This window comes from Puccinia triticina, chromosome 10A, assembly GCF_026914185.1.
Source record: "Puccinia triticina chromosome 10A, complete sequence".
Lineage (NCBI taxonomy): Eukaryota > Fungi > Basidiomycota > Pucciniomycetes > Pucciniales > Pucciniaceae > Puccinia > Puccinia triticina.
The window spans coordinates 6,901,286-6,919,853 of NC_070567.1; the positions used below are offsets into that span (position 1 = coordinate 6,901,286).

The 18,568-nt window shown below is 47.3% G+C and overlaps 3 protein-coding genes across 3 annotated transcripts; 1 reads left to right on the plus strand and 2 right to left on the minus strand.

The window, feature by feature from the left end:
• Positions 1-6,888: 6,888 nt before the first annotated feature.
• On the minus strand, positions 6,889-7,647 carry PtA15_10A724 (uncharacterized protein; the record flags this gene model as incomplete). Its single annotated transcript, XM_053160930.1, has 2 exons — positions 6,889-6,956; positions 7,050-7,647. 2 exons carry the CDS (start codon positions 7,645-7,647, stop codon positions 6,889-6,891), a joined length of 666 nt encoding a protein of 221 aa, XP_053024855.1.
• A 457-nt stretch (positions 7,648-8,104) lies between these two features.
• On the minus strand, positions 8,105-8,667 carry PtA15_10A725 (uncharacterized protein; the record flags this gene model as incomplete). The annotated part of the gene is made up of 3 exons (XM_053160931.1): positions 8,105-8,404; positions 8,471-8,478; positions 8,568-8,667. 3 exons carry the CDS (start codon positions 8,665-8,667, stop codon positions 8,105-8,107), a joined length of 408 nt encoding a protein of 135 aa, XP_053024856.1.
• Positions 8,668-14,805: 6,138 nt separating this feature from the next.
• PtA15_10A726 (uncharacterized protein) lies at positions 14,806-17,726 on the plus strand (the record flags this gene model as incomplete). The annotated part of the gene is made up of 5 exons (XM_053160932.1): positions 14,806-15,982; positions 16,061-16,761; positions 16,840-17,357; positions 17,444-17,561; positions 17,646-17,726. The coding sequence occupies 5 exons, from the start codon at positions 14,806-14,808 to the stop codon at positions 17,724-17,726; spliced, it is 2,595 nt and encodes an 864-aa protein (XP_053024857.1).
• Between the last annotated feature and the right edge of the window lie 842 nt (positions 17,727-18,568).

Sequence of the window (18,568 nt, forward strand, 5' to 3'; positions counted from 1 at the left end):
GTTCCAGACCCCAAGGACACCAAATCCTTGACCGCAAGTGCATTGTTGAAAGGAAAGGGCAACAACACAAGAACCGTGGATTGTCCCATAGAAACCATATCCCTCTTACGGGAACCACACAGTAAGCCCCCCCCCCCCCACCATTTCCTCACGAGGAAACTCAATCTCTAACATTATCATTGGAGGAAACAGGAACCAAGACCAAAGGCTGCCCCAGCGGGAAAAGTGATCAAGAAAACTATAGGACAATCATAATGGCCAATGTATAACTCCTCACAGCAGGGAGATGAGCTTGGAGGGGATGGAATTCTTGAAAAGGGTGCCCTCCTGTAGCTCTGGGAGAAATAGCGCGAAGAAAAATAAGAAATGTGGCTCTTTTTATCTTTCTAGGCGCAGCTACTACAAAATACTCATGTCAATCACTTTTAAGGAGCAGGGAGGAGATGATATGGTGAGGTTGGGGGCAAAATTTAAGGATTTAATTCTCAAGAGTTCAATTTATAAGGGTTAATTTGTGATACAAGATATGATGAAGGCTAAATAATAATGTGGTACTATTTCTCTAATGCCAAAATGGGGAAGAAAAGGCCACAAGATGGGATTCTTTTATAGACAACAAGCTAGTATGAGACTAGATTTTAATCTCCCCCCGCGCTATTGCCCAGTGGAAATTCTGTCAAACTGGTCAATATAAATCACCACACCTTTCCTTTTAATTGAATTTTATTTTTTTGATCCCTCCTGTTCCAAATTTTACTACAAAAATGGTGACATATCATGTAAGTCTGTCCCTCTGAGAGGGGTTGCTTTTCCATCATCCAAACAATTTTTTGACCAAAACTCCTTGGAAGAACTTTGAAAGTTAGAAAAATAACAGGGATGTGTTAGCAAGGTCAGTTGGAGCAAGCTTAACCAAGGTTCTCTGGAGGAGGGCCCCACATGTTCTCTGTCTCACACACCAGGGGGGAATCTGTGGCACTCTCTAGAGAGTGCCATACCGTGATTTCTTTATGGAACTCTTGCAGAACTCAACTTTAGAGGCATGTATCATGCAAGCTTGATTTCTGTTGATTCTATCTTCAAATAATTCTCATGTCAACTCTAACTAGTAACTTGGAGTAAGCTTGTGTTAGTTACAAGTAAGGTATACAAAACCCATGGCCACAGTTAGACCCATTTGAATTGCTGAGACAGAAGTTAGAAATAACCAGAAGGGTGGGAGACCTTCATTAAAAATTATAAGAAGAAAGGAATGAATTATTTTGTTGCTTTAGAAAATTTTGAATTTTGGTTTTGTAATCCACCAATAAATTTACTGGCACCATGTCTAACCTGAACATAGACAGTCACAGTGCTTGTGATTTCATTGTTTATTTTATGTGTAAAGCCCATTCTAGTGTCTCTGTTCTTAATGGGGTAGTCAGGGAGTGTTTGATGTTGATAATACCAAGATCTGAACACATGAAGTGCAATACCAAGGGTTTTGCTCACTTCCAGACAGATGTGTGTATTAAAAAAGGAAGATTGGCCACTGATCATGTTCAAGTGGTCATCTGCCAACATCTGTGGATTAGCCAGAATTGCTGGGTTTAAGATGGGATTCCTAGCACCCACGCAAACACTTTTGCTTGTGCTGATCCAATGGACTTGCACACCTCTAACTCCCTTGGAAATGATTGTTGCATTTCAATAAATCTTGCCACAACAATCACGCACACCACATTCCCCATGTGGGGAAACACCAAACAATGAAACTGGTCAAGGTATAGCTGCAGAATTACCCGCAGGTCTGCTGTGTACTTTCAAAAAACTGTGTGACAATGTCCACCCTGATGTTTGCGCAAACATCAGGATAGACATCAGAAATAGCTCAACAAGCCCCCAGGCTGACACTTTGGCTTTTCCTGATCTGATGAGCTTGCACACCCTCACCAACAACAGGCACATTTACAACAAAATGTCAAGGAATTTTGCCACAAGGATCACACATACCCCATGCCCAATGCAACGGAAGGCCAAACAATGATGCTGGTCAAGGTATAGCTGCCGAATTCCCTGCAGGCCCTCTGTTGCAGACTTGTAAAAGGCTATGTGATAATGTCCACCCTGATGGTCGCGCGAACATCAGGGTGGACATGAGACATCACTCACCAAGCCCCCACGCCAACACTTTTGCTCATGATGATCCAATGACCTTCCACACCTCCCACAACATTGTACATGCTCATAACATGTCAAGCCATCCTGCCATCACAATAATGCATAGGACCAGCCCCCTGCCACTGACAGTTGATATTCAGATCAAAGATCTTTTGCACTTCAGGAATCCAGCAGCCAGGATATTTTGGATAACTGTTTGCCACCATAGCGGTGAAACACACAGAAAAATTAGAGAAGAAAACCTAATCTACATGCATCTGAGCCAGGGAGGCTGAGGTAGAAGCACCCCTTGAGGTGCCACTTGGCCTGATATTTCCAGCTGATGAATCTACTTATTTATGATGGGAAAGAGGTTCTGTTGCAACTTGATTAGAATTGCAGAGTGCTTGAAGATTCTCCAAGATTGTAGCAAGACTGCATGCTGTGACTTTAGAAATGGTCTGCTGCTCAAATACACTTATGGTGTTCCAATACTGTGGGCTGTGGCAATCATGAGGTGAACCTTTAGGCACACCAAGGACCACTTTTTTCTGCTCACCACACAATGAGCCCACTCTGACATTAGAGTACAACCAAGCCATGCAAGTAAAAATAATCAATAACCCCTCACCATCCCTGATTCAGGTACATCAGTAATCAAATTCACAGGATCTAACAACGGCATTGGAATGAATTGGAAAAAATGTGCCAAGCAAGCTGACAGGATTGTCAGTCACAGTGCGTATGTACCCTTGCGGAATGATTGGTATAGGGAGGTATGGTCATCTGATTGTGTGGGCATTCAAGCAAGCTTTGAATGCTCATCTGTTTCATTCAAAATTGTGAATAATTAGACCAGTGAATCTTTGGTAATTCCAGTCAAACAGTCACAGCAGTCATACATGTTGTATGAATTTGCGTAACATGGTTTACAGATAAAAACTAGTTCAAAATCAACAATGACTGAGCTGTTGATCAGTTCAAGATAGGTTAGGTTACAGTGAAAATCCTCATGGGTTTGAAAATAAACAGAGTTTTTGGGTGATATGAAATACACACCAGTACACATCAGATAAAATTACAGCCAGGAACTCTCTGGAGAGTGCCACAGATTCCTCCCTGGTGACACTCACAGAGAGGCTTTCCCAAGCCACCAATATTGGTGGGGAAGCTGAGAATAACTTAGCAAAATTCCCCTTGCTTCAGGGGCCAAGGGACTCGGCACACCAAAGACGCAGAGAAAGCCTCTGAAAGAGGGGCTTGTGAGCAAAGTCCCAGGTATGGCTTTCTGTGGCCTTTTTGCAACTCAGGCACTTGTAACTCCCAGACCATCAGGCCAATTAACATTCTGTGAGCTTTGACCTGTATTCAAGAATGTTGGCTTTATGATAAGGTTTTTTTGTATATTTTGAGAAAATAACATCTGGGATGTGAGTGAGACTTAGAGTCTCTTGGAGGCATTTTCTTTAATTGGTACTAAGGCTATAGCAGCCACAGATCCATACAGCTACTCAGGTAGTACAAACACACAGAATAATGAAAATTTGAGTAATTTATTTCAATAAATTCCACAGCCTCAGGTGGTCTTTCTAGCGCAGAAAGATAGAGAAAAATCGGGCCTTTGGGCTGTTTGTTTTGGATGAAGGGTTTCCCTCCAGGAAAGTGGGGAAAATGGGCAACCAAGTTTTTCCCTACCAAATCCCAAGATATCAGGCCAGAATATTGACATAAGTACCAAGTCCCTCCTTTGGAGGCTCACACTTCATGCCAGCCCAGGCTACACCAGGGCCCTCTTGAGTCTGAAGCAAGGTATTTTTGTTAAGTTAGAAGCTGACAGGCCTTGGGCACAGCCAACCCCCATCTTCCCCTGAATCTCTCATTACACATCAAAAATTGGCCAGATAGGGCCATGAGTGGCATGGCCTTGTAGGCTCCATTTTATTGGCTCACAGGGTCTTGGGGGGGCTGATTAGAAAGATCAAACAAGAATCATTCTTACACAACAACTGAAAGGAAAGATAAAAATTAATGAAATTTTCAGAAAATTGCCAATTACTTGAGAAGCTTTTGAAGGAATATAGGAGTAAGGAAGGGGGATGCAGAGGTATATACCAATAAAAAGTGTTGAAATTTCATCTCTTACTCATCCCAAATTCCCAGTTCCCTCTATACCTTACTTTTCTCCCTCTTGTTGATCTCATCATTATAGCCTGTTTGCATCTCAGATATGTATGTCTGACCAACGTCTTGTTGTCATGAACCCTGACATTATTGGCTTATCAACTCTCCAAGTGTAACCTGTCTTCTTGTGTGATTTTTATTCATTATGGTGCTGTTCTTTATTCATAACCTCATTTTTCTCTCAACCACAGTTTGACCACATGTACATAGTCTACTTATACTGTAGTAGTTACCTTTGAATCAAACCATTGGTTCTCATCCTTCATCTTTTGTGCCGCATCCTGAGCCGTATCCGGTGAGCCCTGTCATCCTCACTGCCCCCATTCTTGAGCCATCTCAGCCTTGATCTTGCTTCATCTTCTCCACTCGAAGTCGTAGTTTCAACAAAAAGAAATGAAAATTCTTTTTCTTTTTTGTTTTTTCCCTCTGAGCTGTTAACCAAAAGATTTATGGCCCAATAATCACACATATAATCCTCAGCTGGGGCCCAATTGTGAGTGACATTTTTCAAAGGTCATTGCATGGTTTTCAACAAACTTAGCACAAGTCCCTCGCCTGCCGGGGGGCGCGGCGCGAAGCGCCTCGCACGAAGTGCGACCTCCCGTCAGGGAGGGACTTGCATGGAATCCCTGATTCCTGGCGTGAGAGCCCCACGTACAGCTCTTAGTTTTTGCAGGTGTCCAACTTTGGGCCCCCAAAAACCCCACTTCCCAAAAGAACTGAGTCCCACCCCGGGTACCAAAGAAAGGCATGTTTCTCCTCTTTAATTTGGTGGAAGTCACAGGCTGATAGCACTTGGTTCATGGCCTGGAGAGCAGTTTGAAAAAGGCCTCTTTTTGAGACGCATTCCTGCTGATGTAAGCAAGAATGCAGTATTCAACTGCCTTTCAATAGTTTGAAACAGATTTTGATACAAAGCCACATGCATTTACAACAAAAAGTTCTCTCAATATGGTCCGCTTTTCTCAGTGTTTGAAAACTTCAAATGCAAGGATCAGGCCTTATATTAGCAGCTACAAGGCATAAATTGCATCAGAAGAAGCGCACTCCCGAGCACTTCTTAAGTCCTGAGGGGCAGCCTCAGCGGGCTGACGGTTGAGTTACAAAAAATGAAAAAGTGAAAAAAGCCTGATACAGGCTGATATTCCTGGGGCTCTCAGGCCAGATACAGGTTTTTGCGGGTAAGCCTCTCTGTGAGACAGAGACCCTGCAGGGCTGCCTCACTGGGAGGCTTTGTTAAGCTCGGGTTTTCAAGGGGTTCTGTTAGGTTCTAGGGGTGTGAGTGGGGTTGATTGTTGACAGAGGATGAAGATGTCCTGGTGGATGGGTGATATGCATCCCAGGCTCAGTTGAACCTGGGATGTCACTCATTTTGACCCCACACCAAACAATTAAAATTATGGTGAACCCACTGCGCAATCAGAAACTGTAGAGCTCATTTACTTAACACAGATGTGTATGATCTATCCAAGAATCTTGAAAACATGATGTTATAAGCTTTGTATCTTTGCAACCATTTGAGCTAAAAACAGTTGGCACATGTCAACTCAAAGGAAAGATGCAGGCCTTGCATCAACAGTGCAACAAATCTATCAGATGTATTTGTATTCACCTGTATTGTATCTTATTGTATCTTATTGTATTGCATATACATACTGTATTTTTTGCATTTTGTATTCCCCCCCCCCCCCTTATATCTAATATATTTTGAATTGGCTTGGCCAATACATTTTATTTGGACTGTATCATATTGCATTGGGGGGGGGGGGGGCAATACAATACAAATATGCTAAGTTGTTTTATTTTCACAGAGAAATCCAATACAAAATATATGCATATACAATACATGTATTTGATTTGTTGCATTGTTGGCACCAGGGGAGCCCATTCAACCCACATAATGCTGTATTAATGTGGTGACAAAGTTTGACACCAGCCAAATGGGTCAGGTCAGAGCAGTCCTCAGCTTCCACACCAAAATCTGCCTCTTGCTCCAATTAAGTTTGAGTTGGGGTGGGTTCAAGGCAAGAGACATGAGGGTGATATGATAGGGTGGGTTCAAGAGAGTGATGGATACTTGGGCTGTTCCCCTCATTGTAATTCCAGCCAAAATGTCACACAAGGCAGAAACAACTTGAAAACAAAATTTGAAAACAAAATATCCCAAACACATATGCCCATACACATTTTGGGAATATGAAAATTTCAGAAAATCTCCGGCTCCAAGCTTTCTAGTAAACACAATGACACAACTACACTTAAGATAAGGAAAAGAGAGGAAGAGACCCGAACCGAGAAGAATGTTTTGAAGTATTTGGTTGTTGGTGGTCATAGATAGGCAGGTAGATTAATCCAATAATGGGATACTTTGAGAAAGAGGCTGGAATATTGTGCAGCAGGAGACTCGAGGAGGCTTAGAGAGGTGAGACAGACAGACAAGAGAAGGGGGCATGGAGTGGAGTGGCCCAATGTCAGATCCCAAGATGAAAGATATTGGTTGAGGATTATTGACAGCCATAAGAAACATGAAAAAATGTCTAGGAGTGCGAGGGACATGGCGAAAGTCTATTATTTCTTGTTAGAATAAGGTGGTAGTTGGGAGAGGGTGGCTGAGTTATTGACCACATGAAATCCGTCTTGATGGGTGGGCGAATGAGGAGAGAGTGAAGATGAGGACGAGGTGGATGATGAAGAGGACAAGGTTAGAGGGAAGTTCAAAGATTTGGGACTTGGGCAGATCTTGGTCGAGTCGGGCAAGAGATGTGCATCTTCACCGTTGCGATCGCCGTGATCATTTTTTTCGTCGTATCGAGAAGAAGCTTGATGACTGAAATCGATGATTACGGCTGGGGGAGCGGGGAGGCCGATAGACTTGTCATTTGCAGCAGTGGGCACAGGTGAGGTGGGCTCGCCAGAGGAGAGATTGTAGCAGTAGGTCGACATGAGGACGACGGAGGCTCCGAGTGCAGAGCCGAACGGAAGAGCCGCGTCGAATAGGAACACCCCAGCCACGGTCGACAAGATGATGGAGAGGGAGGTAGCAAAACCTTTGAGGATATTGTCGGCAAACTTAATCACCAGTGCGGTCACCAGACCTCCAAAGACCTGTGTGAGGATCGTTGCCCAGGCCCAAAATCCGAAGTGAGCAAACATCGGTTCCGGGGAGGAGGAGGAGGCGGCCAGGGCTGTGAATAAGGCTGGGAGGAGTGAGAAGAGGGATAGTTGCACGTTGCGAATCCATAGATCGACCTTGGTTGATGACTTGAGGACTAATTCAAAATACACGCCGGCTAGGCCAGAGGTGAAACAAGCTAGGAAGACGGCCATGAAGCCAAGAGTGCGGTTGGCTGTAGGCTGCTCAGGATTGGAAGACTCGGGCGATGTCTGTGTGGTTGAGCTGGAGACGTTTTGCAATTGAACCAATGCGACACCGATGGCCAGGAAGAAGAGCGAGGTCCATTTGGTAGCCGACAATCTGCGCTTGAGAATGATCACTGAGCAGAGCGCGGTAGTTAGGATCTGGGCGGATAGTGAGAAAGATTTAGGTGAGCCTCTTTTGGCCGGAATTGGATAAAGATGATGATGGTGGTGGCAGCGCTTACCTTGAGCTGGTAGGTTACAGAAAAGGTGGCCACATCAAGGTGGGAGGCAGCAATGAACTGCAGGTTGTTCTGGATGACGTAGAGAATGGCGGGTATCGAGAGTTTCCAACAGTCTCGACTGTGATCAAGATGAGAAACGGTCAACTCTGTGGTCCAGGTAGACGCGATGGGTGATTGATGGATTACCTGAAGATTGCCGATAGATTAAGTTTGATCTGTGTGATGATGATTGATGCAAGTTGGGGTGTGGAATGGGTTGATGGCAGGGGACGGTAGGAATGATGGTAGGTTTCAGATTTGAGACGATCATGGTAGACGGCCGGGTCGGCGGGATGGTGGGGTGAGCCGGGCAGGCGAGGTTGGAGGCTGGAGCGGGTCGAGTTGAAGAGGGCGATGGAGAAGGAGATGATAGATTTGAGGATCTCGCTGAGGAGGACGGCGACGGGAGCAGAGTAAACCTTGTTGTCGGATGCGGTCCGAGACTGGGAGGAAAGCGCGGGTTAGTTTGCGAGTTTTCCTGGGAGGTGCGAGGGGGTGGGATGGCTTACGTAGTGCACTGGGCCGTTTCGACGGGGATGGAGGATTCAAATCGGTCAGTCGCTTTGTGTCTGTATCCTGCTGAGACTCGAGGGGCGGCTGGCTTACAGAGGATGGTCAACAGGCTGTTCTGGAGAGTCAGTGCGACCAGTGAGAGATACTTCATGGGTATTCCGCCCAGTCGTGGGCTTGGGCTGGCCGTGGTCATGGCTGGGTGTTCTGTGCTTTTTTCGTGGGAGGGAGGAGGCAGCGGGTGGGTCAGGTGGGGTTGCATGTGGGGCGGCGGCTGAAAAAAGTAGAAGAGAGCACGCCACACCAGTGACATCTGTGTGTAGACCCGGGCCAGCTCTGTGAACGGCCGCCGGCTGTCCAAATTGGGAAAAGCAGCACCTTGCTCCCGAGTCCATCGGTCCGAGGTACATGCACAACATGCAAACACATCATTCTCTCTGTTGGCTTTCTCTTCATTCCTTCCACACTGCTTTTTTGGTTCCATGAGAACATTTCGTTTTGCCGTGGTGTTTTCATCATCTACTTTGCTTCTTCATGACTTTTTGGTCAGTCAACGTAATCTGGTAGGCTTTTCAAGTTTGAATTTGTGGCCAACTATTTCCGAATTCTAGGTGTCAACAGTCACTTTACATCTTGTATCAAACTGTCAAAAATCATGTTTCCTCTCCACATTCTTGATTTCCTGCCAGCTGGCAGGGCACCTCACATGATTTCTTTCTTGTACCCAGGGCTTGTGCTGATGGGGTCTGAGTTTTTTTGCATGCTTTATGTCAATTTTTCCCGCAGAGGGCAGCTTGGCGGTAATCAAAACCAGTGATTTGGCTGGGGCAAGCTGAAATACATCCCAACCCACAGTGAATAATATGAAGCTCATCAAAAGAATCACAGGGAATCCCCTGGTTGGTGCTTTGCACGTGAAGAGGTCTATTAACAAACCTGCTGCGCTGGTGCAGCATATGCATGGAAGCTAAAAATTTGAGCTGGTGTGAAACATCAGGTTCATAGGCACTGCCTCTGGGCAAGTGGCAGTGCTGGGCAGTGAATTAGACTGCAACAAACAATGCATATTGGTATTTACTTCAAGTTCCTTTCAATCCCTGCATGGATCATACAAGGTATGTTTTGTACCATGCCTGCGGCTTGAAATTGGCCTATAGCATATACATGTTGGATAAATCTGATTCCCCAAATATTTGCCACAACCCTATGATTACATACAGCTGACCGGTGCACCAGGAAAAAAAAATAGTCACTTGATGGCAAGTGACATGATGCAGCTTTGGTTTCTGCTCCAGAGCTACTCCAGAACTGCTCCAAGTCTGCTCCACCAGCACTTGTAGAGCTTGCAGGACTGCACCAGAGCACTCAATGTGGCACAGTCAGCTGATCCTAATTTTTTCCCAGGAACAGCTGATGCTCATCATAAGCTGAGCAGTAGGCATTGACTGAGCCTGGTCCAAAGCTGAGCATTGGCTGAGCCTGGGCCACAGCTGAGCATTGGATATTCCAAGCCTGAAACAAATCCAAGTGTCAGCTGGACCAAGAATATTCCAAATCTGAGCATCAGCTTAGCCAACAATGGTCCAAAGCTGAGCATCATCTTGGAAAAGGCTTGTGCAGAGCTTAGGATCAGCTGGGACAATACTGTTCCAAATATTAACACCAGCTGGGCCAAAAGTTTTCAAAAGCTGAGCATCGGCTGAGCCAATGCTGGTACAAAGCTGAGCATTGGCTGAGCCAATGCTGGTACAAAGCTGAGCATTGGCTGAGCCAAGGCTGTTCCAAAGCTGAGTATCAGATTTTTTGAGACTATTCAAAAGATTAATATCACCTGAGCCAAGGCTGTTCCACAGCTGAGCATCAGCTGAGCCAAGGCTGGTCCACAGCTGAGCATCAGCTGAGCCAAGGCTGGTCCACAGCTGAGCATCAGCTGAGCCAAGGCTGGTCCACAGCTGAGCATCAGCTGAGCCAAGGCTGGTCCACAGCTGAGCATCAGCTGAGCCAAGGCTGGTCCACAGCTGAGCATCAGCTGAGCCAAGGCTGGTCCACAGCTGAGCATCAGCTGAGCCAAGGCTGGTCCACAGCTGAGCATCAGCTGAGCCAAGGCTGGTCCACAGCTGAGCATCAGCTGAGCCAAGGCTGGTCCACAGCTGAGCATTGTCTTAGCCAAGGTTGGTCCACAGCTGAGCATCAGCTGAGCCAAGGCTGGTCCACAGATGAGCATAAGATGTTACAGGAGTGGTCAGACTCAGAATCTGAGCATTGGCTGGGCCAAGATTTATCCAAAGCTGAAAATCAGCTGAGCCAATACTGGTCCAAAGCTGAGCATTGGCTGGGCCAATGATAGTCCTAATCTGAGTCTAAGCTGAGCCATGACTGGAATAAAGCTGAAAATAAGGTGGGCCAGGACTGGTTCTGATCTGGGCAACAAAGCTGAGCATGAGCTGGGCACCAAAGCTGAGCATAAGCTGGGAGCTAAAGCTGAGTATCAGCTGACCAGAAATGGGGATCAGTGGTGCCCAGCAAAAACTGAGGATCTCCTGTGGAAATTCTTAAACTGGTTAGATGGTGGGTAGATGGTGGGTAGATGATGGGTAGATGGTGGGTAGATGGTGGGTAGCCCGCTGGAGCTGGCATGATGTCACTTGTCATCAAGTGACTATTTTTTTTTCCTGGTGGTGCCCTTACTGGATTTAAGGATCAAGTTACTGAACATGATTGTAAGCAGAATTCTTTTCAGATTTGGGTGAGCCTGTCTTGATTGATGGGGAATATCTGAGATAATTTCTATAGAAAATAAGACAAACTCTGCTATTATCAATCATCAAGACAAAAAAAAGCAAGATAGAAAAGTTTTTTTTCTTAAAAAATAAATAAATAAATAGTTTCTTGGCAATGAGATTGGAGGAATTCCCATATTCAGCCTTGAATTGATTAATTATCAATTTAGCCCTAACCAGCTAATTTCTGAATCTTAATCTAAAAATTGTCTGGCAAACATTAAGGTCTCAAGGAAAACTCATAGAAAAATACAGCTTAGGATTCAGAGTTGAAAATCATAAAGCAAGCAAAATCAACCAGGAATTCCCTGCCCTTCTGGCCTGCCTATATGAGAAACAGAGTAAATCAAAGGAGAACTGACACAAAAATAGATAAACCAGAGACAAACTCATTTTTTAAAAAAAAACTAACAAATACAATTTTTCAATCTGCAGAATTCCAAAAGCCAATTTTTCATCTAGAAACACAATCCCGCCTCCTTTTCCTTTGAAATAATTCTAGGGAGTTGAAAAATCAACTCCCATGAATTAATTAATTGACTCCCAAAAGTCGTTTACGTCGCGCGGACCGCCTCCGGATTTCCGTCCCCGGTCCGCGGGACCATAGTTTGACCCGCGCGCATTTTGGGAGTCGGAAAATCAATTCTACTCTCCAGAATGGGAGTTGGAATTTTAATTTCACAAAAAATGACAGAAAATAAAGAAACATTTATACCTCCAAACTGGGGCACCTAAAGCCCCCCAAAATTTTACAGCGGCCATCAAGCACTCTGAATAACACCTGATGAGATTCACAGCATTTGCACACCCCAGGAAAGGGGTGTGCTATTGTGGGTCTAATTTGGCAGATTTCCTTAGTAGGAAATCCGCCAAAGCCTTAGCTACAGTGCCTCAAAGCCCCCCAAAATTTCACAGTGGGCATAAATGCCTCTGAATGGCACATGGTGAGATTCTTGGCAGTAGGAAACCCCAGGAAAGGGGTGTGCTACTGTGGGTCTAATTTGGCGGATTTCCTACTAAGGAAATCGGCCAAAGCCTTTGCCACAGTGCCCCAAAGTGCACCAAACTTTTGGATCATGAAATAAAATACTCTGTAACCAAATGGTTAGCTGCAAGGCAGTAACACACCAGCATAAAATAGTTTTGAGGCAGCAGGGGCTTTTGGTTACATCTGATACTAATTGCCTCCACAACAGATAATAGTGCCTCCGCAACAGTTGATAGCGCCTCTGCAAGGGTTAATAGTTCCCCGCCACAGTTAATAGTGCCTCCGCCACAGTTAATAGTGCCTCCGCCACAGTTAACAGCGCCTCCTCCATAGTTAATAGTGCATCTGCCACAGTTAATAGTGCCTCTTTCAAAGTTAATGGTCTGCCCAGCACAATCAATAGTGCGTCCGCCACAGTTAATAACGCTTCTGCAACATAACTGTGGCGGAGGCACTAGTAGCTTTGGCGGAGGCACTATTAACTGTGGTGGAGGCACTATTAACTGTGGCGGGGCACTATTAACCATTGCAGAGGCGCTATCAACTGTTGCGGAGGCACTATTATCTGTTGTGGAGGCAATTAGTATCAGATGTAACCAAAAGCCCCTGCTGCCTCAAAATTATTTTATGCTGGTGTTTTACTGCCTTGAAGCTAACCATTTGGTTACAGTGTATTTTATTTCATGATCCAAAAGTTTGGTGCACTTTGGGGCACTGTGGCAAAGGCTTTGGCCGATTTCCTTGGTAGGAAATCCGCCAAATTGGACCCACAGTAGCACACCCCTTTCCTGGGGTTTCCTACTGCCAAGAATATCACCATGTGCCATTCAGAGGCTTTTATGCCCACTGTAAAATTCTGGGGGGCTTTGAGGCACTGTAGCTAAGGCTTTCGCGGATTTCCTACTAAGGAAATCTGCCAAATTAGACCCACAATAGCACACCCCTTTCCTAGGGTGTGCAAATGCTGTGAATCTCATCAGGTGTTATTCAGAGTGCTTGATGGTCGCTGTAAAATTTTGGGGGGCTTTAGGTGCCCCAGTTCGGAGGTATAAATGTTTCTTTATTTTCTGTCATTTTTTGTGAAATTAAAATTCCAACTCCCATTCTGGAGAGTAGAATTGATTTTCCAACTCCCAAAATACGCGCGGGTCAAACTATGGTCCCGTGGACCGGGGATGGATGTCCAGAGGCCGTCCGCGCGACGTAAACGACTTTTGGGAGTCAATTTATTAAGGGCCTGTACCATACAAAATCTGTTTTCCTGCGCGAGGAAAACAGCTTTCTTTTTTTCAATATTCAGTGTATCAAGAGGTAAAAACAGCCTCCCATAATTGTGTACCACAACTGCAGGCTTCCTGCACTGCTCTCCCGGCCCAAACTGTGTATGTACATACATAAATACATAACACATGGGTCCGGGGGGGATAGAAGGTTGTCAACACTAGACCAATACATTCATTGTGTATTGGTCCAACATGAGAGGAGGTGGGCCCAAACCTCTCCCTTCCAATACAATGTATCGATCTGAGGACAACTGTAAGCCCCCTCCTTTGAGGTCTCACAAAGATGTCACATAGCTATCACTAGATTAGATAATCCGCCTGATACTTAGTCTACACTCTCTTCCACGTTCTAGCTGGTAGCTGAGATCTTGCCCTTCACATCTCTCCCGGCTAGGTAAGCTTTCCCCTTTTCCTTCTTCTCTCTCCTTTCCCTTCTGATTCCCTGAGTTGTATATACTGAGAGATCTTGCCCTTCACATCTCTCCCGGCTAGATTGTCCCCTTCATCTGAAATATATAGCCCGGTGAACTAGAATCTTGTCTTGAGGTTCCCCCTCTGTGCCCCACTCGACGGACAGTGAAGGACTCCCAACTGGAGTCCTTACAACAACCCGTGAGGAAAGTCGTTCCGAAAATCAGCTTTTTGAGCCGCTATGGTACAGGCCCTAATTCCTGGGAGTTGATTTTTGAACTCCCTAATTCTACCTCTAGTGCAGCATTTCGACATTGGGACATGGGCTTAGGATGTATGGCAGTCACCTGAGCCTATAATCTCACCACTTGAGGACAGGGCAGAATGATTGCAGCTCGATGCTGTGTGTGTAGTAAATCTGCCTGGGTCATGACGGTGGATGTTCTAGTTGACATATTTATGTTGACATACTCCCGTGGCACCACCTTGCTTAGGTCATCCAGCCCAGGCGCGTCGGGGCCAGCCTGAGTCGCGTGGGGACTGAGCGAGGGAGTCTGTGCAGCCAGCTTCTACTTTGAGACCTGCAAACCCGCCCCCAACATTAAACGCTTCGTCCACTTTCGTCCAGCGCGCCTTCTTGGCTTTCCAGATCCGGCTGCCACCCGCCGAGCTCGTCTGACGTATTCCCGCCCTCCATGGATTCGACTGCGTTTGCCTCCCCCTACCCCCAGACACCCACGCCGGGCGGCTCGGCCACCCTCAACCCACTCAACCGCCCCCCGCTCACCTCCCTCAAGCCCTTCGCCCAGCCCGCCGAGCCCAGGCCGCCCCTCAGGAAGCCCCACACCCCCCATCCCCTCGCCCAGGTCAGCATGATCGACAGCCTCTCGTCGGCCGCCAACGACTCCCGCCTCAACCCCCGTCCATCGCTCACCAACCTCACCCTCAACCAGGCCAGGAACGATGCCGAGCACTCCCTGGACGAAGACCTCCGGGCGTTCGAACAAGAGCAGCGCAACCTCCACCGTCGCCCGATCATCAGCAGGGCCTCACGCGTTTCAGACGACCTGACTGAGGATGGAGACGAGTTTGAGCTGGATGACGATGGCCAGAACAGCCATCGATCCGCCCAAACAACCACCATCGATGATGAGGAGCATTTCGATCAGGAGGAGAGCGACTCCTTCAGGATCGGCCTCTCCTCCCTCTCCCCCCCTGGCATCGGGCGCGCGTCCCACCATCCTGGGCAGCTGTCGACCGTCACGCTAGATCCGGAGGACGACTACACCTACCAGGGCGCGCAAGACTTTTCTAGAGACCTCTCCGCACTCTCCCTCTCGCCCATCCGGAGACCCTCAGCACCCACACCGCAACGCGCAAGCTCCCTCGCCAACCTCCAAGACTTCACCATGGACGACGAGCGCTCAGAAGGCAGCCAGACGCCCGCCAGTGGCTTCCAGGGTATGGCACGCCAGCTCAGGCAGGACTTCCAACAGCTCGCGCGTGCGCCTTCCCCCGGACACCCAAAGACGAAGAACACGAAAGTGATGCGTAAAGAACCGGCTCGCGGCGGAACGCTCAAAGGCGGTCTACCGGCCAATGACAGCATCCGAGCAAAACACGTCTTTGGCTCTGAACCTCCAGAACATGCCCTCAAACCTCCTCGATTCAATCAACTACACTCTGCTGGATTAACCTCCACCCCCCCTGTCAAGTCACACCCGTTCAATCCCACCCAGCAAGATCATCAGAACCAGCATCGAGCACGAAGCACCTTGGCTGAGCTCCAAAACCACAACCCTCCCCGCCCTCCTCCTAACCGAATCCACAAGCCGATCATCCGGGTGGTTGATGCTAGCTCTAACAGTAACACTCCTCACGGACACGATACATCCCTAGCCCCTGGTGCTCGCAAGATCGTCGGAAACTCGGTACGCGTACCAGATGTCACCGGGCTCACCGATGCCCTTTGTAGCCCGGAGAAAGCCGATTTCCCATCGGCCAACACGCGCACAGGGATGAGGCCATCCAGTCAGAGCGCACGGCCAGGTATAAGATCTTTGAGCAGCCCTAATACCGGTCATCATCCATAAACACTCATCCCACCTTTGACTTATGCCCTTGTAGATCCGACTCTTAACGAAGCTCTAACACTCTTGCGCCGTCAGTTGGGCTCGCTGGAAGCCGAAAATCGAGCATGCCACACCCGCATACACGATCTACAATCCCAGCTCGGCCGTGCTAAACAACCACCCGCCTCCACCGCCGCTCCACCGCCACGCGCTCAGCACGATTACTCAATGATAGCCACCGACAAACCAGCTGTTGAGCGCATGGTCAAAAAATTGAAGGCTAATGCGCGCCGGATCGCCGGTGTTATGGAAGCGCATGCGATAGCTCTTGATGAATTGACTAGCTTCAAAGAACGCCACAAAACCGTACGACAAGAGCTCCGCGGGGTCAAATCTGACGTGGAAGAGTGGTCGGATCAGGTGGAGGATATGAAGGGCCGTCTGGCAGGCCTCACTTCGGAAGTCCGTGAGCTCTGTGGGATGGTCGAACGGTTGACCGTAGCTGCTCAAGCTGGCCCAGCCAGTAAGATCCAAGTTCCAGGACCCAGCCAACCGGGCATGAGTCGTCGGGGCACGACGACCACTAAAAGTAGCGAACCCAAGGCTTCCATCCCCAAGAGTCAGCCGGCAGTCAAGCGCCACCAACCCACTACATCCTCACACCAGCCTACCCAGTCTCATGCAGCTCGCAACGAGATCGAGGACTGGCGATCCCAAACTTCTACCATCCAGATCAGCGGACAGAGCTTTATTGGGGTGCGTGGATTGCCCTCGTCTTCTGATCTGTCGAATGAAACTGACGTCTTGATCTCCTTAATATGTTCCAAACATTAGGCCGATGAAATAGAAAATCTGAAAAGAGATGTCGAGCAGGAGCAACTTCTCAGGCGCTCTGCCCAAGGACTAGCTAAACCCCGACTGAATCCCACCCCTGCAAATCCCATCACATCTGGCAGTCGTCCTGCACCTCAGGCCAAACCAACAGCCAGCAGCTCTAGCAGAGCGCCACCGATCCGAACCAGTTCGGCTCCTACGATGAAGTTCGGAGGGAGTGCTGAGCAGCCAGTCAGAGCCACCGACGAAGTCTCGAGGGGAGAAGCCATACTCAACTCGTTGCCCAAGGGTCGCCATGACGACATGAGCTGTTCACAGTGCCGCTTGAGACGCCAAAAGAGTGGCGGAGTCAGTCATCCGCTCTCCAGTCGCACCAGCAGCGCCCCAGTCGTCCCCATGCCTAGCAAGAAACAAGATGAAAGGACCGAGGTTGACGATGAGGAAGCTAGTCTACCCCCACAAGCCGTCTTGGTCGGCATCCTGAAAGATCTGGAGGAAGACTTTGAAGTTCATCGAAAGTAAGTGCTTGTCTCTCCGAAATCACTGGAAGACGTCAGCAGGTCACCAACTAAATAATTCTTGCTTGCTCCCCCTGAACCCACAGAATCTTTGTCGAGTTATCTGAGACTTATAGGAAGATGAACCCGGCTGCCATCCAAGTCAGCAAACGGAAAGCCTTGGCTCAACACTTACGCGAGAGTGTCGATACCCTTGAGAAGAAGGTACGTTCTAAGCATCTCCGACAAGAGTTGGTTGACCTTCTTTGCTAACCGGATCATCTGGATCCTCTCTCTCTCTCTCTCTAGGCGGGCCACATCAAGCATCTTTACGACTTGTTACACGTCAAAGACCTGCCGCTCAAATCCGGATCTTCTAAGAAAGTCTAACAGCCTCATGCCCGAAAACATGATCCAGTCCTCTTCCGTCCGGTTGTACCTTGAAAGATCTTGATTCCATGGCGGCATTTTCCATCCCGTCGGCCACTCTGCGCGTCCATCACTCGCTCCAATCTGTCCTGAATCACGTCACATATTTCCCACTCTAACCCGAGACTCCGCATACCAAAAAAACATACATTCATCGAGCTGTCATAGAGTCTTCTTTGTGTCTTAAAATAAAGGACAAACCCAAGACTCATTCCTTCTTATCTTGTTGTTCATCTTCTGATTTGATTTGTTGATCGACTCTCTGGCATACCTGTCTGCTTGTTTTGTTTCTAGTCGCATACCTTCTTTTTATCGTGGATCTTGAGGAGGATTGTTTTCTTGCTTGGTCTTCATTATCCTATGTCATTTCTTTTTATTGTCTCGCTTGATCATGCACATTATCCATTTCTGAAAAACAAACTCATTATAAAACTACTTAACCTTCTTCTTATCAGTATAACCATAGCTCTCCCACTTTACTTATTTACCTATTTATTTATGTATTTCAATGATGGCTATTCCTTTTCTTGATTTCTTCCCTTGCCTTGTTCAATTAAATTCATGGTAATCCTCAGTGTCCTGGATACCTAGTGCACATGTGGTTCCAATTTGATTGTATTTACAGCAGTTTCAAAAAAGGATGGCAGAGCCTGAGGTGTCTTGGATTATCCAAATGAGGATTTTCCTCACCCAGCCAACTTTATTGCTAAAATTGACACAGATTGACACTACCCTCAAGCTTTGAGTGTGCAGCAGCAACACAGGATTGTTACTGGATCCCACCAGAATCCCTCCCATTTCCA